At 36.3% G+C, this 26,637-nt stretch overlaps 1 protein-coding gene across 6 annotated transcripts in view; it reads left to right on the plus strand.

The window, feature by feature from the left end:
- The window catches only part of adam12a (ADAM metallopeptidase domain 12a), a 118,029-nt gene that overhangs the window by 71,600 nt on the left and 19,792 nt on the right, over positions 1–26,637 (plus strand). For all 6 annotated transcript variants that reach the window (XM_089122374.1, XM_089122375.1, XM_039651446.2 and 3 more), the window contains 7 exons: positions 4,413–4,561; positions 14,943–15,120; positions 17,489–17,578; positions 19,792–19,987; positions 20,084–20,192; positions 22,343–22,541; positions 24,159–24,236. In XM_089122374.1, the coding sequence (XP_088978500.1) occupies positions 4,413–4,561; positions 14,943–15,120; positions 17,489–17,578; positions 19,792–19,987; positions 20,084–20,192; positions 22,343–22,541; positions 24,159–24,236 (999 nt within the window). The remainder of the gene's footprint in view (positions 1–4,412; positions 4,562–14,942; positions 15,121–17,488; positions 17,579–19,791; positions 19,988–20,083; positions 20,193–22,342; positions 22,542–24,158; positions 24,237–26,637) is intronic.

A 26,637-nucleotide genomic window follows, 5' to 3' on the forward strand; every position in this document is an offset into this window, starting at 1 on the left:
GAAGTGGATTTTGCTCACCAAGGCTGTATTTATGTGATCAAAAATACATAAATATTGTGAAATATTATAAAAGAAGTGTTTTCTTTTTTAATATATGTTAAAGTGTAATTTATTCCAGTGATCAAAGCTGTATTTTCAGCATTATTACTCCAGTCTTCAGAGTCACATGATCCTTCAGAAATCACTCTAATATGATGATCTGTTGCTCAAGAAATATTTCTCATTACACTGTAAAAAAAATACTTAAAGTAAGTAACCTGGTTGCCTTAAAATTTTAAGTTGATTGAACTGGAAAAAGTGAGTTAATACAATGAAGGAGATTAATTAATTAATCATCAGAAATTCAAAATTATATGTAATCTGAACTAAATAAATGATTTAAGTTGATTTGACTAAAAAAAATGTTGTGATTACTACACTGTAAAAAAATATTGTTGGTTTAACTTAAAAAAGTAAGTAACCTGGGTTGCCTTAAAATTTTAAGCTGATTGAACTGGAAAAAGTGAGTTAATACACCCCTTAACTGTCACCCCCCCCCCCCCCCCCTTTTTGAGAATGGGAGTTAAATGCTCTATTCACACTTAAATGGTTGTAATTTAAGAATGCCTTGGAATATATACCCAAGTTTGGTCTTGTTTTAAAGAAAACACTCAGCAGATTATTGCTGAAGTGAAAACACTTCAAAAAATGAAAGTATGAAAGTTATGGAAGTTTTAATTTACACTAAATCAAATATACTGTACTATATATTTTTTATTTTATATAAAATATATATTTTACAAAATATTTTTACTCTAAAATTACTATAAAATCAAAGCCATAAATCGAACCAAGTTATGTTCCAAATTTGAAGTTGATATCACAAAAATTGAAGTTCCCATGAGATTTTGTTTAGGCGTAGTACCAAAAATAGCCACCGGGTGCCATTGAATTCCATTGAATTTATTTGTGTACATTCTGCCTTAACAAATTAATACATTTCTGTCCAAATATCAATTTTGTCACAAAATTTGGAACCTTCAGACTCAGACCTTTCTGACAATATGTGTTTTGTCAAGATTAATAAAGGTTTTGATCATAAATTATGAAAAATAAGGATGCCCAAAAGGGGAGGAGCCTCATAAAATAAGTACCGTTTCTATGGTAACGCAACGTTCAATTATAAAATGGTTTTCACAGGATGAATTCTGAGTTTATAAGCTTTCAAATGATACCTAATTTATGATAACTACTAAAATGTGTGATATAATAAAAAAGGCGATAAAAAATATTATTATATTTTAGAGGATAATATATACATATATATTATCATTTTTAGAGGATAATTTTATACTATACTTTTTATTTTTTATTGAAAAATACTAGATTATATGTTTTATTATGAACTTTTAGCATAAAAACAGAAGTTTCAATGATTAAAAGTGGGTGCATCAACTTTTTGTGACAAAGGTCAGACCTCCTGTTATGATGCAGATTTTCTTAGGTGCACTCTTGTCATAAATTCATTAATTACTCTTCCTACATAATTTTTAACACAAAACAGGGGTCGAATATTTAATTAGAAGTCTTAGACCTTTCCAAAAATATATAATTTGTCATAATTAGATTAGGATTTAATAGAAATATAGTGAAGTAAAGTTAGGCGTCCCGGTACCGGGACGGTGACAGTTAAGGGGTTAATACAATGAAGGAGATTAATTTAATCATCAGAAACTCAAAATAATAAGTTATTTCAACTAACTAAATAAATTATTATAAAGTTGATTTGACAAAAGAAAATATGTTGTGATAACAAATCTTGAAAATATGTTTTACAGTGTATCAGTGTTGAAATAAGTTCATGTTTTTGTAGAAAAATCAAATAGAAAGTCCATAAGAACATTATTTATTTGAAATAGAATTCATTATAAATGTTTACTTAAATAAATGTCTACTTTTTGACCCCATAATTTGGTTCAAGTATTTTTTTCTTAAATCATAAGCTATGAAAGAGCATGCATCTTCTGGGAATTAAAACCCACTCATCTTCTTTCTGCACAAACCACCTGACTAACACGAATAATCACTCAGAACTGAGCTGATTTTCTTCATTTTAATTTGATTTTCATGTGTTTGGCAGACGCGTCCTTACCAAAGTGACTTACAGGAATGACTGTAATTGTGTCTGTCCTGCCTCATCAGCACACACACACACACACACACACACACCCTTCCCCAAACAGAACGGTTTGGTTGTGTTCTGGCAGCGCTCGAGCAATTACAGCAGCGCACGGATCTGGAGTTATGCTGCTCTGACGGATTTGTGGAAAAGTAATTATAAAGGCCGTTATTGTCTGCTCATTGCGGATCTCATGTGAACCGTTTTCTGAGAGAAAAACAAACGTGCAGGAGGAGAGATGTGGGGATAAATCTAATCTGGGGAGGGAAGGTGGAACAGAACGGATAACGCCTTTCGGCTCTCTGGGGTCACAGAGGAAGAAATTGCTCTTGTTTGTTTTAAATTGGAATTGATTGCTTATTTTAAATCACCAAGATGCTTTCAAGCATGTGGATTTATTTTTTGTGCTTGCCTGACACTTTCAGTATCGATGCATGTTTACACCAGGGAAAAAAATAAAAACAAAAAGGTAACTGCGACTTTATCTCACAATTCGGACTTTTTTTCTCAGAGCTTTGAGATATAAACTTGGAATTCTGAGGGAAAAGTTAAAGGATTAGTTCACTTTTGAAAAAACTTTTGCTGATAATTTACTCACCCCCGTGTCATCCAAGATGTCCATGTCTTTCTTTCTTCAGTCGAAAAGAAATTTAGGTTTTTGATGAAAACATTCCAAGATTTTTCTCCATATAATGGACTTCAATGGGAACCGGATGGTTCAAGGTCCAAAAGACAGTTAATAACAGTTTCAGATGCAGCTTCAAATGTCTTTAAACGACACCAGACGATGAATAAGGCCCCGTCCACACTACTGCGTTTTCGTTTAAAAACGGAGACCTTTTGCTACGTTTGCACCTCCCGTCCACACTAAAACGGGAAAAACGAAGACCTAAAACGGAGAAGTTTAGAAACGCTGCAGCTGCGTTTTGCGTTTTGAATCTCCGGAGGGCGTTTTACTGTGGACGAGACAAAACGGAGGAGTTTACAAACGATGACGCAGAGGCTAACGCTCGGCTCTATGATTGGGTGTTATCAGTCATGACGTATCTTTCCCTGATTCGCCAACCACTGTTTACACCGGCGCGCGCATGCCCAGTGTTGGTGAATGGTCACGTGATCCACGTTTTCAGTCGTTTTAGTGTGGACGGAGATAAATTCTAATACGCAGGTAAAACGCTGGTGTGGACGGAGATCGTTTTCGTTTTAATTCTCCGTTTTTAAACGAAAACGCAGTAGTGTGACCCCCTAAGGGTCTTATCATGCGAAACGATCGGTTATTTCAATGCTTATTCCAAAAATGTAACTTTTCTAAGGACAAATGCTAGCCTTTCGCCATTCTGTGAGGCGCGTTTGCAACTCACGTATTACGTAATTACGTTCAAAAGGTCACGAGCGACGTAGCCAGAAGTACAGAGTCAGAGTGTTTACAAGTTGAACGCATAGGTTGAACGTGAAAACTAACTCAAACGCCGTTTACAAAAAAGGAATTAAAAGGTAAAACAACGATGTGGGACGATTTTGATTCTGTACTTCCGGCTACGTCGCCCGTGACCTTTTGAACGTAATTACGCATTACGTGACGTTACAAACGCGCGCTAGGCTAGCATTTGTCCTTAGAAAAGTTACATTTTTGGAATAAGCTTTGAAATAACCGATCGTTTCGCATGATAAGACCCTTATTCATCGTCTGATATCGTTTAAAGACATTTGAAGCTGCATCTGAAACAGTTATTAACTGTCTTTTGGACCTTGAACCATCCGGTTCCCATTGAAGTCCATTATATGGAGAAAAATCCTGGAATGTTTTCATCCTAAACCTAAATTTCTTTTCGACTGAGGAAAGAAAGACATGGACATCTTGGATGACATGGGGGTGAGTAAATTATCAGCAAAAGTTTTTTTCAAAAGTGAACTACTCCTTTAAGGTTCTATGTATATAAGAGTGTATTTTTTATGAAGATTGACCAGAATCAAGTATTCCTGAGAATCTTCTATGAGCTATAATATAAGACACACACAAACGTGCCTGACTCTAAAGCGTTCACATCGGACACAGGCCAGTCTCCCATAAGTGCTCACAACGCTGGATTCGCACAAAAAAAGATTCAGTATTACGCAAAATTAATAAAAACTTCCATAAAAACTAACCTAAATTAGTTACTTTTTTAAGGAGTAACACAATATTGTTACACATTACAGTAACTCTCTCAATTGTGAGAAAGAAGTTAACTTTCTCGCTCTCTCTGTGTTTTAGGATCACTCTGATAACCCCCTCGGCGCTGCGGTTACTTTGGCCCATGAGCTCGGACACAACTTTGGCATGAATCACGACACGCCGGAGCGCGGGTGCGGGTGCAGAGCGACTGTGGACCGAGGCGGATGCATCATGACCCCCTCCACTGGGTAAGAGCAACCAAAATACTGCAGTTTGTAAACAGTGATGATGGTTTTAATGTGGGCGGAGCCTGGAGTCAGAAAGTGTCTGTTCTGCACTTCTATAGAAGCCACAAAGAATTAAAAAGGTAAATGCGAGTGTATATCCCAAATTTCTGATTTTTTTGTCTCAGAATTGTGATATAAACTTGCAATTGCGAGTTACAAAGTCCTAATTTTGACACAATATCTGATGCAATGATGAATTTCTTTTAATATATTATTATCAACCCATTCATTCTCCAAACCGCTTATCCTCTGGTCGCTCAGCTATCACGGCGTCTCGAGAGAACACCCTGGACACATAGTCAGTCCCTGTATTATTCCTATTTAAAGGGATACTCCACCTTTTTTGGAAAAAGGCTCATTTTACCTTTTCCCCAGAGTTAAACCATTAGGTTTTACCGTTTTCGAATGTTTTCAGATGATTTTTTGATATTTAGAAGAATATCAGTAACCAGTTTCTGGTCTCATAGTAGGGAAAAAAATATACTATGGAAGTCAATGAGAAGTCAATAAATATTAAAAGGTTATAGTATTAAATATTTTTGTGCAATCTTATATATATATATATATATATATATACATTTTAAATAAGAATAGATTATTATTTATTATACAGTATATATAATTATATATTTTAAATATGAATATATTTTGATGTTTTATTGTGGTGAATTAATTTTAATATTAATATTTCTTACACGTATGGATATATTTGGTGCCATATAGAGGTGAATGTTTAAATATTTTAAGTATATTTCAAATTACATTTTCTTATACTGTAACTCATCTAAAGGAAGTCAGGTTTTACTAGAATCAAAAAATTAAAATTCTTGGGAACACTTTATTTTGGTGATTGCGTTTGAGCATAACTAACTATAGTTTGCAACTTCTTACTAACTCTCATTAAAGTATTAGTAAACTGTCTGCTTAATGTCTAAGTTTTTTTATTAAAAAGTCACCAGAGTTCCCCAAAATATCTTGTGTTCAGCAGAAAATCCTATGACTCATCCGCTGACATTGTGAACATGAATCGTTTTCTTACTCCGTTACCTAGAATCTCCAGCACATGACGACTCTGTTCGAGGTTAGCTGTATTTCTGCCTCATTACTCTATAATGAGCTCATTTGGTCATCTGCACAACAGCAGGCTTCAACACCCCACCCGGCGGGACGGCATTAGCCTTTAGCCACATGCTTCCAATTGACCCCAGTGGTACATGTCTGATAGTTATTTCATAAAAACATCAGAGCTTGTGCAACTTGGTGCTGATTTATTGTCATCTGTTGTGCTGTTATACGGGGCGCCTGGTTTTATAGGCAGATGTCCTGAACTCAAAACACATGAAATTAAATGCATCCGCACAAAACATGGAGACAATTTTAGTTTATACTGATTGAATTCTTGAAACAAAAGTTTCAAGTTAACCCTTTTTTAGGAATAAATTGCGTTACACATATTTTGCAGCACATATCCACTGTTAATGGACGAATTATATTATATTATATTATATTATATTATATTATATTATATTATATTATATTATATTATATTATATTATGTTATGTTATGTTATGTTATGTTATTTTATATTATATTATATTATATTATTTAGGGCTGTCAAACGATTAATCGCATCCAAAATAAAAGTTTGTGTACATAATATATGTGGGTGCACTGTGTATAATTATTTTATATATATATATATATATATATATATATATATATATAAATTCACACACATGCTTGTATATATTTAAGAAAAATGTTCATGTATATACTGAATATAGGTTTATATATAATTTATATTATATATAAATATAAATATTTTACATATAAATAATATTTTTTTCTTAAATATACATGTATTTGTGTGTATTTATATATATACAAATTAATTATACACAGTGCACCCACATATATTATGTTAAAACAAACTTTTATTTTGGATGCGATTAATCGTTTGACAGCCCTAATTATATTATATTATATTATATTATATTATATTATATTATATTATATTATATTATATTATATTATATTATATTATATTATATTATATTATATTATATTATATTATAACCGTTTATCTCTGTATAGTAGCAGGGATTCTTTATATTATATTATGTTATGTTATATTATCTATTAATCAATTTTTCTAAACCGTTTATCCTCTGTATTGTAGCAGGGATTCTTTATTATATTACATTACATTACGTTATGTATGTTACGTTATATTACATTACATTATTTTATATTAAATTATATTACATTACATAATTTTATATTATGTTACATTACATTATATTATATTATACTGGTAATAAAGCTTCTAAATCAGCAAATAAACATCAGGCATCTTCAAGCACACGTGTGAAACAAACAAAAAGATAAATAGTGCCTAACTTTATTGTTGAACTTCTGACTTTTCATTAGACAGAAACAGGCTAAATGGGGTCAGGAATGAACATGTGCCATGATTGACAAGCAGTGTCAGTGCTGTTATAGAAACTGGTGTGATTTCTCACGAGACCAGTCTCAGTGGGATCCGTCAGGTAGCAGAGACACGTAATGTGTGGGATTTCACTTTTGAGTCTGTAATAGCAGTTGTCTTGTTTAATTCTGGGGAAGTAAATCACACATTGCAGGCCATGTTACATTCTCTCAGGAGGCAGATGGTTGAACTCAATCCCAGCATTCTCTAGTGTGTATCAGTTCATCTGCACGAGTGTTTTAGCTGAACCGTGTCCTGTGTGTGTGACCTGGACTGCGCCCATGATAAACGCCTGATTATGTGCTCATAAAGACGTGTCATGAAGAAACTGGTCACGATGACCAGATGAGAAAACCAGATCTCATCCAGAAGGAGAAAGAGAGAAAGTTATTTATCAGTTTTGTTCCACCTTCAGCACCTTATACAAATAAGAGTCTGGACTCGAACAATTAAAGATGGATATTGTTCCATTACTGCACATTAGTCTGTGCCTCCTCTCAGAGAGCTTTCATAGATCAAAGCGTAAATGAATTTAACATCACAGCAGGTGCTCATTTTGGAGCTTCACATCTATATAATTGCATTAATTAAGACATGAGTGGAGAAAAATCCCACTGAGATCTGAAGCAGCTTCAGGTTTGATGAATCTAATCTCAAGTAGCCAGACTGTATTTGCACAATGTGTGGTTGGAGACTTATTCTGAAGAGATTGACAGCTCAAGGCACCAGCATCATTTTTAAAGGTGCATTGCGCAACATTTCATGTTTCAATAACTTATATTGTTCATGAACGTGTTTCCATAATAAGTGGATACAGTAAACACGTACAACAGTTCAACATGGAGATAGATGGAAACAAAAAACAAAGTTTTCTACTACCCCGTTTCACATAAGTGTGTAATTTCCTCAAACTTCTTTCCTTTCATATATTTAAAATGACTTGCAGATTTGTGCGGCTGATGCTCCTTTGGTTATGAACAGCTTGTTCAAGCGTGTGTGTGGTCCCACTGGTTGCAGTTCCGCTTGTCGCCAGAGGGGGCGTAGTTCTGCAAAAAAACTCAAAGACTTGCGCAATGCACCTTTAATGTGAATTTGAACTGAATTGGAATTTTAAATGATATTCTCAATTCGAATGGGTGAGAATTTCGGTTAATTTTAGTAAATAATTTTAATAAAGTTAATTTTAATACATTGTGGTTAGAAGCAAGGTTTTGGCATATTCAAAAGTTTTTAAATCATTTAACTTATTATTTCAGATGGATGAGAAAAATAAAGTGGATGGATTAGTTTTTACAGATACGTACTTTAAAGCAGCACTATGCAGGATTTCCCTTTTGGACGCCCAACATTCAACTCGAAAAAAGTCAAATAACCATTCGAGGGCTTGGAGCCAGAAGGGCGTAAGTGGCTTTTAACGAACTTTACAGGAGAGACAAAACAAAATTTTTACCACACTTCAAACCTGTATTTAACCTTAAACCACAGACATTGCAACCACAGGCATACTTGCATGAAATGAGTATTTAAGTAAAAAATGTATGGCATATTAACACAATGAACATATTCTAAAGCATTTTAAAAAAAAAAAAGTAAAATACGTCAGATACGCCTTTTTGTTGCTTTATTCAATACAGTTTGATCTCAGATCGCACCATTGGATAGAGCTCATCGAGACCTTTATTTTGATATAAAGAACTCATATTCGCCCAAAATGCCACTTACGCCCCTCTGGCTCCAAGCCCTCGCATTGCAATAACTCCGAAGCTATTCAGTTAAGGTAAAAAAACTGCATAGTGCTGTTTTAAAGAGAAATGACAATCATTTATTCAGCCTCATGTCATTCCAACACTGTCAGGAAAAAAAGGTACGAAAGCTGTCACTGGGGCGGTACCTTTTCAAAAAGGCACACTTTTGTACCTAAAGGGTGCATATTGGTACCATAATTGTACAAATATGTACCATGAAGGTACCAATATGCACCGTTTAGGTGGAAAAGTGTACCTTTTTGAAAAGGTACCGCCCCAGTGACAGCTTTCGTACCTTTTTTTCTGAGAGTGAAGCATCCATTTTTTGGGCTTCAACATCCTTCAAAATATCGTTTGTGATCAGCAAAAAAAAAGTCATGCAGGTTCAGAATGACATGAAGGTGAGTAAATGACCATTTTTAGGTGAGCTATCCCTTTAAAAATCACTGCATGTGATAAACTGTGACAGAAGGACTCTGGTAGGCGAGTCTCTCTTCATCTCCATTGTGCCCACATACACACACACACACACACACAGGTTCTGTGGCTCCTAACGCTGCTATATTTATTCCTGTTTCTCGAGTCCTCATACCCTCACAGAGAGCAAACCCCACTCACAGTGAGATCTCTGTGCCCGTGGCACTGCTATTACTGCCACCTCCTGTTGAGCCCAATCCAGAGGAGGTGTTTTGAGAGCTTAGACACACTCGAGTCACTGAGGCTTATCTCTGAGCGCTGATCTCTGGGTTGGCATCAGGAGGCAAGAGGAAGCATCTGCTTATCTCTCATCCTCCCGCAGGCTTATGCCACCCTGGCACGGGGCGTCGTGGGTACAGTTGGTCCAGCGAGCGGGGGGGACGATGCTTGCCAGATTTCCGTGCGTGCGTTTGCCCCGTGGTCTTAGTAAGTGTGCCAGGAATGAAGCGAACATCACTCGTCTCTTCCACACTTTACGAACGGCCACGGCAAAGCCAACTGGATTCTGAAGCGAATGCTGGTCCGTGCTGAAAAGATAAGCTGTGGATCTGTGGAAGTTGGAGGTAGACGGTGCCCAGCTCTTTGTGTGATGCTTGGAAACTGAATTTATTAAAGGTTCAGTTTAAAGAGAAATGATTTGTTCATTGCAAACCTGTATAAAAGTCACACCGGAGAAAGGAAACACAGAACAATGCCCTGGCAACCACTCACGTCATCCTATAGTGTTGTGCCACGTGCTTTTTTGTCTCCAGAAATGTAACTCAAATTAGTGATAATTTGCAGGTTTTACAACCGAGAATGAATTGCTAGACTTCCCTAATAAGTGCCATCTGAAATTTTCTTCTAAAATGAGCATTTTAATCAAGCTCGTATATTTAGGTTCAGTAATTTCACTTGAATGAGAATTAATAGGTTATTTTCATTGCTATTAAAGTGAAATAACTGAATATAAACATTCAACCTTGATAAAAATGATCTTTCAAGAAATTTTCAGGTGGCACTTAGAGGCTTTTGGATCTGAAGTCTTCACATATACTGTACGTGTGTGTGCAAACATACATAACTAGTCATATTTGAAAAGTTCAGATAAAAGCCTCTAAATGCCATTTGAAATTTTCTTCTTGATAATTTTTATCAAGCTTGTATATTTAAGTTCAGTGATTTCACTTAAATGGCAATGATAATTACCTATTAATTGTTATTTAAGCGAAATTACTGAACTTAAATATACAAGTTTGATAAAAATCATCATTAAAGAAGAAAATTTCAAATGGCATTTAGAGGCTTTTGCATCTGAACTCTTCATTTATTAACATGCAAATTCATGTCATTTGACACAAATTGAAAATTACTAATTTTATATATATATATATATGTCTCATAAGGACAATGTTTATAAAGAACTATTTATATTTTCGCTAAATGATTTAAGTTTATTTAAATGCATTTAAATTAAGTTTTATAAGATTATCTATATTCTAAAATTGTTCTTAAATGATAAACAAAAACAGAAGTGTGATCACTTGCATCTTATGCCTTTTAATGTTACAAATGAATGCATTCAAATATCATGCTAATTAAATATATTTACCCATTTTTGATTTCATTGCATTATTGGTGTCTTTGATTGTATTGGATCAGAAAGAAAGTACAGTAAGTGAATCACTTACTTTTGGTAAATATCAACCAGCGTGGTTTACAGTACTTGTTAAGGGAAGCCATATTTGTTAAGATAATTGAGACACCAAATCTCATCTGTTGGAAAACACATGGACAGATGGGATTTATATGTTCATTTGTAAATCATCATTAATTTCATGAAGTCATACTGTATCCTATGATGTGCTCTCGAGAGGTGTTTGCTGGCTGATGTTTGAGATGCAGACCTGGACGGATCACCGCGGTTCCTATGTTTGACAGCATTGACAGATGTTTCTCGCCACATGACATCTCGCCACACGCTTCACAATCACAATAAAACGCGCCTGTGCCAAACTATTTCAATAATTCAAGAGCTATTACCAAATACAAACTCATCACAATCACACAAGACTCGAGCAATCTTCAACCCAGGGAAGAAAAACAAGCAGCAACAGGCGTGCTATGAGCTTTCCGTCTGAGGAGCGCACATTACCGTGTTGGTAACACTTTATAATAACTGCACGCTATTAATCATTAGTTAAGCATGAGTAAACTGTTAATTCATCATTTATAAAACATTAATAGACATTAATATGCAGTTTATAAATATAGCTATACATGCTTTTTTCTTAATTTATAAGCTTATCTATAATGCGTTTAATAATTGTATTTTCATACTTTGTTAATGATCAATTAATAATTTCGAAATGAAGTGTAGCATTATTTACAAACCAGTTGTTTAAGAGTTGTCAGTCATTCATAAGATCACTTAGAAAGTGTAAGTAAATGTAGTAAATACAGGTAGTTATAAAGCATTTAGTAGTGGTCAGTTAACTATTTTTGTGAGCTAATCTAAAGTGAGGACTATTCATGCTTTGTAAAGCATTTATAAAGGAGATTTAAAGACTCGTCAGTCTTCTAAACAGTAAAATGTAACAAACACAACGCAGTGATACAGAACATAGAAATATTTAACAGCCTTTAAAAATGCTTTACAAGGCATGACTAGTCCTCACTTTAGATGAGCTCACGAACATAGTTAACTGACCACTACTAAATGCTTTATAACTACCCAAATTAACCCTTAATTACAGCATTAATACATGTTAATAAAGCATTTATTAACACATTAAGTTACCATCACTATATGTCTGAATAATAAGATGTATGAATGTACATTTAAATAGTTTATTAATCATTTACTTACTCGCTCTAAGTAATCGTATGAACCACTGAAAACTCTTAAATAACTGGTTCATAAAAAATGCAATTCTTCATTTAGAAATGATAAATTGATCATTAATAAAGGATGAAAATACAATTATTAAACAAATTATAGATATGCTTTTAAATCAAGAAGAAAGCATTTATAGCTGTATTTATGAACTGCTTATTAATGTCTATTAATGCTTTATGAATGATGAATTAATGGTTTACTCATGCTCAACTAATGATTATTAGCGTGTAGTTATTATAAAGTGTTACCTTAATATTAATAAAAACAAATCAAGCCGCAATGTCTCACTTTCTTATAGATTTTTATTCTAAAATATTAATTTCTCTGCTGTTCTTTCTATTAATCTGTCTATATATATATGAAAAGTTCAGATGCAAAAGCCTCTAAGTGCCATTTGAAATTTTCTTCTAAAATGATCATTTTTATCAAGCTTGTATATTTAAGTTCAGTAATTTCACTTAAATGCCAATGAAGATTACCTATTAATTGTCATTTAAGTGAAATGACTGAACTTAAATATACAAGTTTGATAAAAATGGTCATTTTAGAAGAAAATTTCAAATGGCATTTAGAGGCTTTTGCATCTGAACTCTTCATATATAGGCCATCTATTACAGTATCTATTAATCTATCTGTCTGTTTATATTCCTATCTATGCATCTATTAATGTGTCACTATGTACAATGTCTGTCTCTTAGTCAATGTGTAAATTTAAAGCCTAAATATAACTAAACAAATCGCACTATAAATGTCACTATATCACCAAAAATCCACTACCTCAAAACCATACAACAAAATGCGTTGACTTGACTTTTATATTGTGTGATTGTGTAATCTTTCCCGACCGACCTACCAATGAAACCCTGATTCGGCGGAGCACTGCACCTGATGAAACACTTAGAAGCTTCATTTAGCCAAAGTCACGTGATGTGGGTGTTTTAAATCACGCTTCGGATCAGTGTTTCGAATCATATGCGCTTCGGGAACGTCTGTTTCGCGTCAGCCATCCCTAGTGACCATTGGCCATACTAATAATAAGGATGTAAGAACATCTAGATTGTGTCTGAGTGTTTAATACTCAACCTCCAGTTCAACAGCAAATGTTATATCTCAATCAATCCAACTGATTTAATCCGTCAGGATGTTTATCGATGTTATTAAGTGCGTTAATGAAACCGGCCGACTGCAATGATTCAGTTCAGATCCTGCAATCACCGTTACTAAATCTTCCTAAAGACCCTCAGTGATCACAGATGGTTTCCACCATCATGAGCTCATCAGTCCAGTATCATAATATGCGCCATATGCTTCTCGCCGGGAGCTCTCGCGTCGCTGTCAGTCAGATACGAGGGTTGTAATTTCTCCCAGAGTCTCTTGCTGTGAGTTGAGTTGTTTGTAAACTCGAGATTTCATCGTGTAGACGCTGCGGCTAAATATTTTGTTATGCTCCACAGGGGTGCATTGATATTCTGAGAGGATTTGTGGAACATTTTTGTAATGTGTGTGTGTGTGTAATTGCAGTGAAATCATCAACACCATCCGTGGAAGTGTTTCTGTTAGTGTTACCCAATGGTGTGTGTCTTGTGCAAACAGACTTCTATTTACTTATTGTAGAGTTAAAGCAATTTTATGCAAAATTTACCTTTTACATAGCATTTGACTCATAGCAAAAATCCACCCACTCTTTTTTAATCCCCACACATAATAAGCAGTGTCTCAGAATAAGCCGTTTGCAGATTCTGGCAATGTGATGTGGTGTGACATACATTCACCTAAAGGATTATTAGGAACACCATACTAATACTGTGTTTGACCCCGTTTAATTCTACGTGGCGTTGATTCAACAAGGTGCTGAAAGCATTCTTTAGAAATGTTGGGCCATATTGATAGGATAGCATCTTGCAGTTGATGGAGATTTGTGGGATGCACATCCAGGGCACGAAGCTCCCGTTCCACCACATCCCAAAGATGCTCTATTGGGTTGAGATCTGGTGACTGTGGCGGCCATTTTAGTACAGTCAACTCATTGTCATGTTCAAGAAACCAGTTTGAAATTAAGTAGCAATCAGAGGATGGGGACATGGTGGCCATAAAGGGATGGACATGGTCCGAAACAATGCTCAGGTATGTTGTGGCATTTAAACGATGCCCAATTGGCACTAAGGGGCCTAAAGTGTGCCAAGAAAACATCCCCCACACCATTACACCACCACCACCAGCCTGCACAGTGGGAACAAGGCATGATGGATCATGTTCTCATTCTGTTTACGCCAAATTCTGACTCTACCATCTGAATGTCTCAACAGAAATCCAGACTCATCAGACCAGGCAACATTTTGTTTTGTAGTTTGTTTGTTTCTATGTTGTAACAGTGATATTTGCGTACACAAAATGAACACAAACCAGTCCATTAGAATCTTGGTTTGTTGGATAATTCAGTCCAAATGTATCTAAACTAGCCCATGTGTAATATGAAGTGTTAGTACGCACACACACACTTCCCGCTGTCTCCAATTTACAGCTCAGAGAAGCTGGTGAATGCAGTCAGTGTGATTTTTTTCTTTTACAGGCCCAGTCCTCATAAATATCTCTTATCTCTTGCTGGTTTTTTTTCCTCTGGGACTTGATGTCATTTCCTTGGCACGAGTTCTACTAGCTGATTGGTCCATTCATTTGTGCATATGTTGAATGTCACAAGATCGAACAGTCAGTTTTCTTTCCAATCATCTCTGAGGTGGTATTTCTTCTTTCAGGTACCCGTTCCCCACAGTCTTCAGTACATGCAGTAAGAAGGATCTCGCCGCGAGCTTGGAGAAAGGCGTGGGCATGTGTTTGTTCAACATGCCGGAGGTGAAAGTGCTCTACGGAGGCCAGAAATGTGGAAACGGATACGTCGAGGAGGGAGAGCAGTGTGATTGCGGAGATGTGGAGGTACATGAGAGCCTTTGTGTTTAAAAGCATAATTCATTCAGACGTTTACATGTTTCCCACAAGTGCCGCACAGTTTCACGCTCTCCAGTGAGTCGTGCATCATTAGCGGTCGCGAAATAAACAGTTTCTGCAGCGTACACTCTTAGAAGAAAAGGTTCTATATAGAATCTTAAAAGGTTCTATCAGCGCTACATATTTGGAACCCCTAAAGGGTTCTATACACTCTTAAAAAAGGGTTCCTCTGGGTTCTATATAGAACCCTGGGGTTCCGTACTTGGCCAATAGAACCTTTTACCAAAAAAATGGTTCTATATAGAACCATTTTGGAGTTCCATATATGAAGCGGGGGATGGAACTAAATAGAACCATTTCTTCTAAGAGTGTAGTGTTTTTTGCAAGCGTGCTGTGAGAAGAAGCTCAAGATGTGGTTTGGGAATAAGACACATCTGTCACGCCGGACCGCAGAGAAAAGCCTGTGTTTGTGTCGGAGCGCTTCAGGATTTTCCTGGAGGTTTAAATCTGTTCATTGATGTCTTTGCCGAAACGTTGCTGGCAGTGCAATATGGCATAGCAAAGACATAACAATGTTCTGTGTGTGTGCATCCGTCAACAATGCTCGTGTTAGATTTATGTCACATGAATTTCCACGTAGTCAGAAAGAAGCATCTGGGAAATGATTTAAGTACTTTAAAATGTCTTGCACACATATGGAAATGTACTTGGGTCATGTTTCAATTAGAAATACTTTTATCACCCAATCACCTTTGTCACACCTTTTGTGCCCAATCTAGTCAAGTCACATTTATTTTTATGGTGCTTTATACTTTACAGATTGTTTCAAAGCAGCTTCATCGTACTAAAAATAGAAAAGATAGTAGTTTATGGCCAGAAAAACTGGCCTAGGATGCTGTCAAGGTATAAAGCTATCAAAACATTGTCAGTTTGGTTAAATTGATTTGATTGTGCAAAATCATTTCTGTTCTAATCGATCTCTGTCATGGTTGGTCACATAATGACAACATGGTGAATGTATAACGTCCACATTACATTAATTCATTAGCCTGACTTCGTCATACTCGTATTCTAGTCAGAATATAAGTCTGAGACCGTACCGTAGGGCTGTGATTATGAGGCGTGTCTGAACCGAACCAGGAAAAAAACAAACTCAGCACTCAATTGGATAGTCGGTAAACCTACAACCAATCAGAGCAACGCAGTAAGTCAACTACTTTGCATACAGCTTTCAACTATAGAACTTACTTATTTTAGAAGTTAAATAACGAGTGTTGCTTCTTTTACTTGGTCCTCCATGAGTGCGACCAAAGGAGAAACCACAACCACCACTGGCTTTTCATTACGTCTCATCTTCTTCTTGCTGATAAGTTACACTTTTGCCGAATCATGTAGGAAAGACAGCAAAACATCTTTCCGATCGACAAATGCCTTGATTGCAGTTGCCTGTTCGTCTATTAAAATTAATGCGCTGTCGATTTATTTCACAACGGACTCAACAGCGGAATACATCATCTCATCTCTGAGGGAAACCAGTTAAGCGCTCTTTGAAAACATGATGATTACGTCCTTGTAGATCATCTGTCCATCATCGTATAAAGCCCGCCCTGGCAATTTGATTGGCCCATTCGTTTTTTGACTGATCATAATTTCTCCACAATCGATTGAGTCCAGATCGAACTTCCCGGTCAAAAAATGTTGTGGGCGGAGTTCGGGCTGGCATCCAGGCTATTAATTCATACTATATAAATTTGGATGTAATTTTCACTGTTAGACTTTAGAGGGCGCTATCTTCTGAAAGAGTGGGGAACCTCTGGATCAAAACACAGGCGAAGAAGAAGCAGAAACATACAATAAAAGATAATAAAAGCATTGCTTTTGCATGTTGTAGTCTTCTATTTTCTCAGCTTTTTTTACCAATTTCTTTTGTTTTGTTTTTGTAAATGATCCAACATCCTAAGTGACTTGCGATTTTTATATATATATATATATATATATATATATATATATATATACTGATGGGGAAATAGTAAAGTATGTACAAAACCTTAAAAAAGTTTGTAATCAGTAAGATTTTATTTTATGTTTCATGAAATCTGCTCACTAAGGCCGCTTTCAGTTAATCAAAATGCAGTAAAAACAGTAATATTGTGAAATATTACAATTTGAAACTTTATTATGTTTATATATTTTAAACTGTCATTTATTCCTGTGATCAAAACTGAATGTTCTCAGTCTTCAGTGTCACATGATCCTTCTGAAATCAGTCTAATGTGATGATTTTTCTGCTAAAGTTACATTTCTGATTATTATCAATGTTGAAAACATTTGTTTTTCTGTATGTGTGTGTCTGTAGGAGTGTCTGAACCCCTGCTGTAATGCCAGCACATGCACACTGAAGGAGGAGGCTGTGTGTGCGCATGGACAGTGCTGTGAAAACTGTCAGGTGACTCGTGACATCCATCATAATTCACCTTATTTGTTGAACTTATTTTACAAAATAAGTAAATAAAAGTCCAACACTGATTTTCATGCACCGATGAATCATTCACAATAAGGCCAGGAACATTAAGAATTTGAGATTAAAGTATTAAAGTAAACAGTCAATTTCATGTTGCCTTAAAGCAACGCTAAGTAAGATTTTTTACCTAATGTTTCCAAAATTGTTTCAGTGGTTCGTTAAAGGTGCATTGTGCAACATTTCATGTTAAAATAGCCGTTTTTCTAACCCATACATGCTTTAACGATCGCTTGATGGGCTGAATGAGCCCTTCTCTGATCACTGCGATGGCCTCTATAATCAGGTTTGTGTATTCGTGTGTAAATTCGTGTGTAAAGTGTGTAATTTCCTCAAACGTCTTTCCTTTTATTTATTTAAAATGACTTGCAGATTTATAACTTTATTACCTCTGAAGACATTTTGACTGTAACAAAAGATTTGTGCGGCTGATGCTCTTTTGGTTATGAACGGCTCGTGCAAGCGTGTGTGTGGTCCGTGAGAGTGCACACCTCTGGTTGCAGTTTCGCTTGTCGCCAGAGGGCGCGTAGTTCTGCAAAAACTCAGAGACTTGTGCAATGCACCTTTAAGTCGTAACTGGATGAAAGGCACTTCTGGATTCGCTTTGCGGTCCTATATCTGCTAGGGGTGTAACGGTACACAAAAATCACGGTTCGGTACGTACCTCGGTTTTAAAGTCACGGTTCGGTACGTTTTCGATACAGCAAAAAGAAAGAAATGCCAGAGAAATTTCCCATTTGTTTAAAGAAAAAATATTTTTAAATAAGTGTGAGTTTTCCTAGATCTTGAAACTTTCAGGTTTATAAATGGGGGTCATCTTTGAAGGATGAACAAATAATGTTTTGGTCATCACATTGAAAATAACATTTAAATATTTATTTATATAATATTTGAATTTTGAAGTGCTGGAAAAAGATGTGTGAAGTACTTGAAAGCATTTCACCATTCCAGCCAAACTGGTTCCAGTTAGTGTTACTACTGTATTAAATCCATGGTGAATGTTGCTGGTCTGTGGACGTAAAGTACTAGTTCATTTACGGCACAATGTTTCTCCTGGTTTCCATGACAGCGCTGTTTGATCTAATTGAGATCTACGGTTAATAACGGAGAAATGTGAATGCTTCTCACTAGATCTCGCAGCGATGTTATTACCTCAGTGGAGAATTCAAATCTTTTCTTTACCGGATCTCTTAGCGCTGTGTAGTAACAGTGTTGCTTGATCGAGAACGGCTCGCGCTTCACAGATGTTGCTGGTCCGAACTGATAAATGATCCATGAAGCACATAACGAGTAGTTTCGTTCTGTTTTCATTACGCTTGCGATTTGATGTTGCGCAACTTTGTTTTGGCCGCGTCAGCACGAATTTTGCCGGCAGGAAAAATTGTCAAAGCAATCGTTCGGTTTGTACGCATACCGAACCGGAAGCCTCGAACCGAAACGGTTCAATACGAATACATGTACCGTTACACCCCTAATATCCACATTATGTAAGATTGCCAGATCGGGTCGTGCTTCTGTAGTTCTAATGAGACATAAGAAAACTATAAATTTGACTTGTTTTACGTCAAGCGTTACAATAGTCATTATTTTGTATTTTCTTCGTTTCTGATGTCACAATACAGTACATCATACTTTCATGAAATCATGCAACATACTCTACCTTGTCTGTGGACATCGTTCATTACAAAGCCGGTGCTGATAAACCAACGCTATCTCACGACCAATTCGTACGAGTGATTAAAAAGTGGCTAATTCATACGACCTCACTCGTACGAATTCGTACGATTTGTCTAAACCCACGTGATGGGTAGGTTTAGGGCCGGGGTCAGAGGTAGGTAATTTGAACGAATTCATGCGAATTGGCCAATTCGTAAAATATGTACGATTTAGCAAAAATCTTACTAATTCGTTCGAGTGAGGTCGTACGTATTGTTACGAATTAGCCACCTCATAAAATTTGTACGAATTCCCGTGAGATCGGGTTGGATAAACAGCGAGCGCGCGTGCGACAGTGGGATGCGGTAGGATCAATTATTTACGACAGCGGTAATGGACAATTCCACTTCAAACCTGTAGGGCGACCGCAGAGGAAAAGTTACGTGGTGTTGCTTTAATACATCACGATGTGTTTATCTGTGTAGCTGAAGCCTCCAGGGACTCCGTGCCGTGAATCCAGTAATTCCTGTGACCTGCCCGAGTTTTGCACCGGCGCCGACCCTCACTGCCCTGCTAACGTCTACCTGCACGACGGACACACCTGCCAGGGTGTAGATGGGCACTGTTACAACGGCATCTGCCAAACACACGAGCAGCAGTGCATCACACTCTGGGGACAGGGTGAGTACAGCGCCACCCGCTGGCCTGGAGGAGCCACGACTGCATTTGTGTGAATACAGTTCTTATCTGTGAGAAATGTGTGTGTGCATTTGACAGGTGCAAAACCAGCTCCAGGAATCTGCTTCGAAAGAGTCAACTCGGCGGGAGATCCGTACGGAAACTGTGGAAAAGACGCAAAGGGGTCATTTGCCAAATGTGAAGCACGGTAGGAGAAAATATCAACTTTCAGTTCAGTATTGCTGGAGCAATATTTGAGTTTATATATATATAGAACTAATGAATATACATTGTACATTATTTATAGAAATTATACAAAATATATACAGAATAGAACTTTGTTTTTTACATTAATGTTGCTTTTTATATTGTAGCTGTTTCATAATTGTTTAGATTTAGCCTATAATAGGTATTCCATTGTAAAAACTTGCTTCATTTTGTGTGACAACAGGCCCCGATATTGGCACAAAAGTTCAATAGCTTTTTTGAAGCCAAGACTTTAAGGTTTGAAAAAAAAATCATATTCTTTAATCTTTCATTTGACATCACCACATTTTTATTATTATTTGATTGCAGCAGATTGTTGCTGATTTGCTGCTAAATTATTTATTGTATATTTCAGATTTTTGGAAGAATGTTGCTTTTAGTGAGTTTACTTCAGGACGCCAGAAAATGAAAAAAAGCCTTCAGATCCTCTGAGTGTTTATTTAGTGAGAGTGTTTTTCTCTTAAAATGACTTTTTTAGATTTAAATTACAGTTTAAATGTATTTCTCTCATAATTTTCCTGCACGTCCTGTTCTTAATATTGACTGATAAATCCACTGAGAAATCAAACGCCACAGCCGGACAAATAACAACACGAGCCCTTAAAAGTGGAAGAAAACAGAAGCCCATTGAAAATGTCACAGTAATTTGCATTTGCAGGTAACACCTGTCATACATTTTGTTTTAATTGAGCTCAAATTGCTGCTTCACGGATCATATCCTCGATGGAGTAATTACTGTAATGACTGAAGTGGACAGACGGAGCATCGTATGTGAGTTTCAGACGCTAATGACTCTTTATTTTGGCCAAAAGGACCTGAGCCACGCTCTACTCTTTGTCTGTGTGTCTGTCTGTCTGTCTCTCTTTTGGACTCGGCTGCGTGAGAAACTGCCCTGTGAATGCAGTAATTGGTCTTCATTGGAGAGGATGCCTCATTATTTCTCCATGTTTTGGCTGCATTGGAATCAAAGATGTATGTCCCATTACCATGATCCTCTGTGGAGGAATTACACTTCAGCGCTGTGAAAACACACCATACGTGTCAGTCTGGGAAATTGGCTAATTCATAACACGGGATCCGTTAGCTATGGAAATGTACACGATTTTAAATGAGGGCTTCTCAGCTGTGGGGTCATAACCCAGAAATGGGTCACCGGTCCGTTCAGACAGCTAGGAAAAAACAAGGCTATTTTTAAATATAAAATGCAATATATATATATATATATATATATATATCATCAAATTAAACATTCAAACACCAGATATCATTTTTGAGATTGTTTTACAAGTGGGTGCAGGACACTATAATTTATGTAAGTGAGGATTGTAAAATAAAGTAAACTGTGACATATTACACCCCAAAATTCATCATAATGTGACTACCAGTATAAAGATTTTGGGACCAAAAGTCCTTCAGACACATTGACCTGACCATGGTTTGCTTAAAAAAAACCTTTGCTGATAATTGTCCATGTCTTTCTTTCTTCAGTCGAAAAGAAATGAAGGTTTTTTGCTGAAAACATTCCAGGATTTCTCTCCATATAATGGACTTCAATGGGGTCCAAACGGTTCAAGGTCCAAAAGACAGTTTCAGTGCAAACTGTTCAAAGGGCTTCAAACGATTCTAGACGATGAATACGGGTCTTATCGAGCGAAACGAACGGTCATAAGAAAAGTTTAAGTTTTATAAGCACAAAGGTCGCCTTGCTCTGTTCTGCGATGCGCGTTCGTGACTCTCCTGTTCGAACTCGTTCATCAAAACGAACGAATCTTTTTTCGAGTCAGTTCGGTCATTTTGTTCGTTGAATGAACCAAATGACTCGGAAAAAAGATTCGTTCATTTTGATCCTCTGTGGTTCTTGTCATATTTTTATTACCATTTTCAATATAGCGTCTCTATATACAGTAGCGTCATCATGAACTATAGCGAATAAAAATGTGATAATGTAAATAAAGGTGTCTGAATACATTTTGGTTTGACTGTATATTGAAGCCTTTTTTTAACTAAAAAAAGGTATAGCGAATATGCTTGTGCTTAGATTCTGCAATCTTCTTTTGCCTTTCATAAAGTTTTCTTGCTGTTGTTTTCCAGAGATGCTAAATGTGGGAAGATCCAGTGTCAGGGCGGAGCCAAGCGGCCGGTGATCGGCACCAATGCCGTCTCCATAGAAACCAACATCCCACTCCAGGAGGGCGGGCGGATCCTCTGCCGCGGGACTCACGTGTACCTGGGAGACGACATGCCGGATCCGGGCCTCGTGCTCACCGGCACCAAATGTGGAGAAAACAAGGTAAAGAGAGTATATAATGACTAGATGTTTATTCATCAAATCAGACCATTGCTAAAAACATACTTTAACCCTCTGGGGTTGTTCGGCCCAAATGGACCCGAAGAATTTAAATAACATTTTTTTTTTAAAATCACAGCTTCCTCGGAATGGTCCGAAATTTGGTGACTTTGTTGGTATTTGGTATTTGAACACCCAAAAAAATTGGGGACAGGATGTGAGTAGTTTAAGTGGTTGTAAAAAAAATAGTCACACTTGGGGTGTTCGGGTCCAAATGGACCCGCATGGAAAATGAATGGGAAATTGGCAAAAATGTGAAAATACTAAGTTTTTTTGTGCATACAATCTACAAATCAGCCACGATCTTGAAAAAAAGCACACAACAATGAAGGGGTGAATCTATAAAACATCAAGAGTGCAAAACAGACACACACACAAACACACTTTTATACACAAACACACCAAAAAGTTCAGATTATACATGTGTTTTGCATTTTTAAAATGCTCAGTTTGTCCACCAGATGGCATCCATCTCATTTCAAAAATTGCTTTTATGAGGCCTAGGCTTGACTCTAAAATGAAATACAGCTTTAAAAAAAAAATGTCTTTTAAATATTTTTCTATTATGTTCAAAGGGGGGAAATTTTGTCATAATTATTGCATTAATACTAATTATAAAAAAAAAAAATATTTTTGAAATTTTCTCAAAACACCAAAAAAGAAAATAAAAAATAATATAAAAAACGAGTAAAAAAAAAAATCATAATTTTTAAAAAAAAAATATGAATCCCGCCCTTTGGGTCCATTTGGACCCGAACACCCCGAGTGTGACTCTGAAACAACCCCAGAGGGTTAATTTAACTCAAGCTTATTCAAGTCAGGCCTGTGTGGATCAACAACATCAGGACTAGAGTGGGTTGAATGTTTTTAATTAATCGCCATTGGTGTATTATTTTAAGGGATATATATTACGGGACAATATTTGCTCTGTAGAATTGATTATTCAGGAGCATTTTATTTTTTACCCATAATATGAATGTATGCATGCAATGCAAACTTTGCAACAGTTCAGCTCAAAAACCTGTATCTTATTCATTAACCTCGTACAATCATTTTAAATGCGCTGAATTTCTTTGTCATTCTTTTCAATGCAAAACATCATATTTAAAATGTGAATTAGGCTCATTAGAGATACAAAACTCATGAATAATAGTGTATAATGAGATATGTCAAATGTCACATGGCAAAACAACTATATGATGATCATGCTTTGTAAATATCTTGGGCATTTTTTGTCATTTTTGGTGTCATTTTTATCCCAATCCCCAGTTTAGATCTGTTAACATTAAAATCCATTTCTAGAATATATCTGTAAGAAGTCTTTGATCCCACGCAAAGGCAAGCTGTAATAACTGATCAGGGATGATACTAAGGAAAAGTATTCCTGACATTGCCCTGACATCACAGTATTACAGAAATGAAGTTGTAAACCAGTAAATGTGTGCATGCATGTGACATTTCCTCCGTTTGGATAGATCATTTCAGGGTGACAGTGTGTTTGTGTGGAGTTGAGCTGATGACACAATCATCACTAAATAAAGTGCGTCTGTGCGTCTCCAGATGTGTGTAAACAGACAGTGTCAGAACATCAGTGTGCTCGGGGTTCACGACTGTTCGGACAAGTGCAGCGGACATGGGGTGAGTTTTTATCTCAACGTCTGACTGTCTTTACAACATCACAGTTTCACTTAGAAATATATCTGAATGGTTAGCGAACATCAGAAACTTATCGTGAGAGCTTCATCTCCATAGACTTGCATATCAACTTAAGAAACCCTCCGGATCTTGCCAGGATTACCATAATTACACAATGTCCTCATAAATGAGAAAATGCACTGATAATGCCAAAACGGGGTTAGAGGGCCTTGGTTTGTAATGACGACTCCATTGATTCAAGTCAAAATTATGTGTATAGCACTATTCACAATACACATTGTTTCAAAGCAGCTTTGCATAAAAACATGATAATGTTTATAATATCTTAATATATCATCGTGCTTTAGTCACATAGATCTGGATTACATTTTTGGACGATATACAAGCAGTTGAGATCGCGTTACATGAATATACTGTATATGTAGTTCTTATATATCCAACTTTATATAAAGAGCTGAGCGATGATATAATTACAAAATTATACAATTTGAGATTTGCTTTAGATATTGTATAATAGATATAAATATTGAAGAAATATCGAACAGAAATATGTTGAACGTGCTGTAACCACTTTTAGCATTAACTGCTGACGTTTTTGTTTTTGCATGATGTATCAATGGTCAAAGTCAGAGCTTTAATGACAAAATGTGCTTCCCTGCTCATAATTATGAGTTTGACTATGATGTGGATGCGATTTTAAGTTCGAAACACTAAATTATAGTAATTATGTTGTTGTTGTGAATTATTGAATGGAAAGGCCCAGAGAGAGAATTGAAAATGTCTTGATTATTCACAATATGATTTCAAGAAATAAACTGTGTTATGCTGAACGTAATTATAGTAATTCTGAGTCTGACATGACTTGAATGCAACTAAAAGCCACCTTTTTATTTCACGTCGTTCTCTTTATGTATTATGTTGTAAGACGATCTCTCCCACTGTCCCTCTGAATTGGTCAATCAATCAGCCTCAATAACCGCATTTATGTCCAGCTCAAAGTGCCGTTCATCAGGTTTCTGCTGTGAAACACACTTATGAGCTATGCATGAGGCCTTTTTTTAAAGAGCAGCAAGACATTTATATTATTATCACAAATAAGCGTAATTTGTGGAGCTTGTTAGGAATATTCCTCACATTAAAGGGATAGTTCACTTTGAAATAAATTTTTGGTATGTTTTAGCTTACCTCAAGGGCATCCAAGATGTAGGTGTCTTTGTTTCCACAGTATTTTCAAATTTGATATTTTTAGGTCAAACCGTTCTTGTCTGTCAGTCATATAATGGAGGTCTATGGTCACCACCTCAAAGAGCATGCACAGAGAAGTCCAAATTAAACATGATTTAATGACTCGTAAATGTAAGTACTTATGAGCGGTTTGTGTGAGAAAATTAACAGTATTTATATCATTTTTTACCTCTTGTAATCACAGCCACAAAGCGCATGCGCTCTCAGATCACTTGGACGTGACTGTGGTTAGAAGAGGTAATAACGATATAAATACTATTTTTTTTCCTCACACAAACCGCTCATTTCGTGTCTTAGGCCATCAATGTGTACGTACATTTACGAGTCATTAAATCATGTTTACTTTTGACTTCTCTGTGCATGCTCTTTGAGGTGGTGACCATAGACCTCCATTATATGACTGACAGACAAGAACGGTTTGACCTAAACATATCAAAATTGAAAATACTGCGGAAACAAAGACACCTACATCTTGGATGACCTTTAGGTAAGCTAAAACATATCAAAAATTAATTTCAAAGTGAACTATCCCTTTAAGTCACAACAATACAAATCTGAGGAACAAAATCATGATGCATCTTCATGTTTGTGTGACAGGTGCTTTTTCGCTTTGCCCAGTGACCGGTTTGATAATGTGCATGAAAAGAAAACATCTACAGGCTGGTCTGGGCTTTATGAACTCATGCTGGCAGATGTGTCATGATGGATCCAGTTGGAAAGCCTTATTTCCACAATGTTTCTGGTGATAGTTTTACACGTTAAGATTGCCTGTACGAGTTCCTGCTTTTGAAAATCTTCATTCAATTAGGAAAAGCATGTTTAGATTACTGTAGAAATGAGTCCAGATGAGATGTGTGTAAATATTGGGGGGCGAAACCTGACAGAGCGAATGTGTTTCAGCTCCAGCATTATAACAGATCTCACAATGAAAGCAGTCATCCCGGGGAACAGGTTACATGTTTGTGGGGAGATAGTGAGAAACAGATAGAGGACGTCAATGAATGAGCTCATGAATCTCCAGATTAGATCAAGATGTCCAACATCTGCAGCTCATCAGCACCGAGAGAGAAGAACCAGAAACACATGGAGAAGAAAGGAAGTGTGTGAGTGCTTTGCTAGATGTTGAGGAGGCATTCAG

Source organism: Pimephales promelas, chromosome 17 (assembly GCF_988280905.1).
Source record: "Pimephales promelas chromosome 17, fPimPro1.hap1.1, whole genome shotgun sequence".
NCBI classification, from domain to species: domain Eukaryota; kingdom Metazoa; phylum Chordata; class Actinopteri; order Cypriniformes; family Leuciscidae; genus Pimephales; species Pimephales promelas.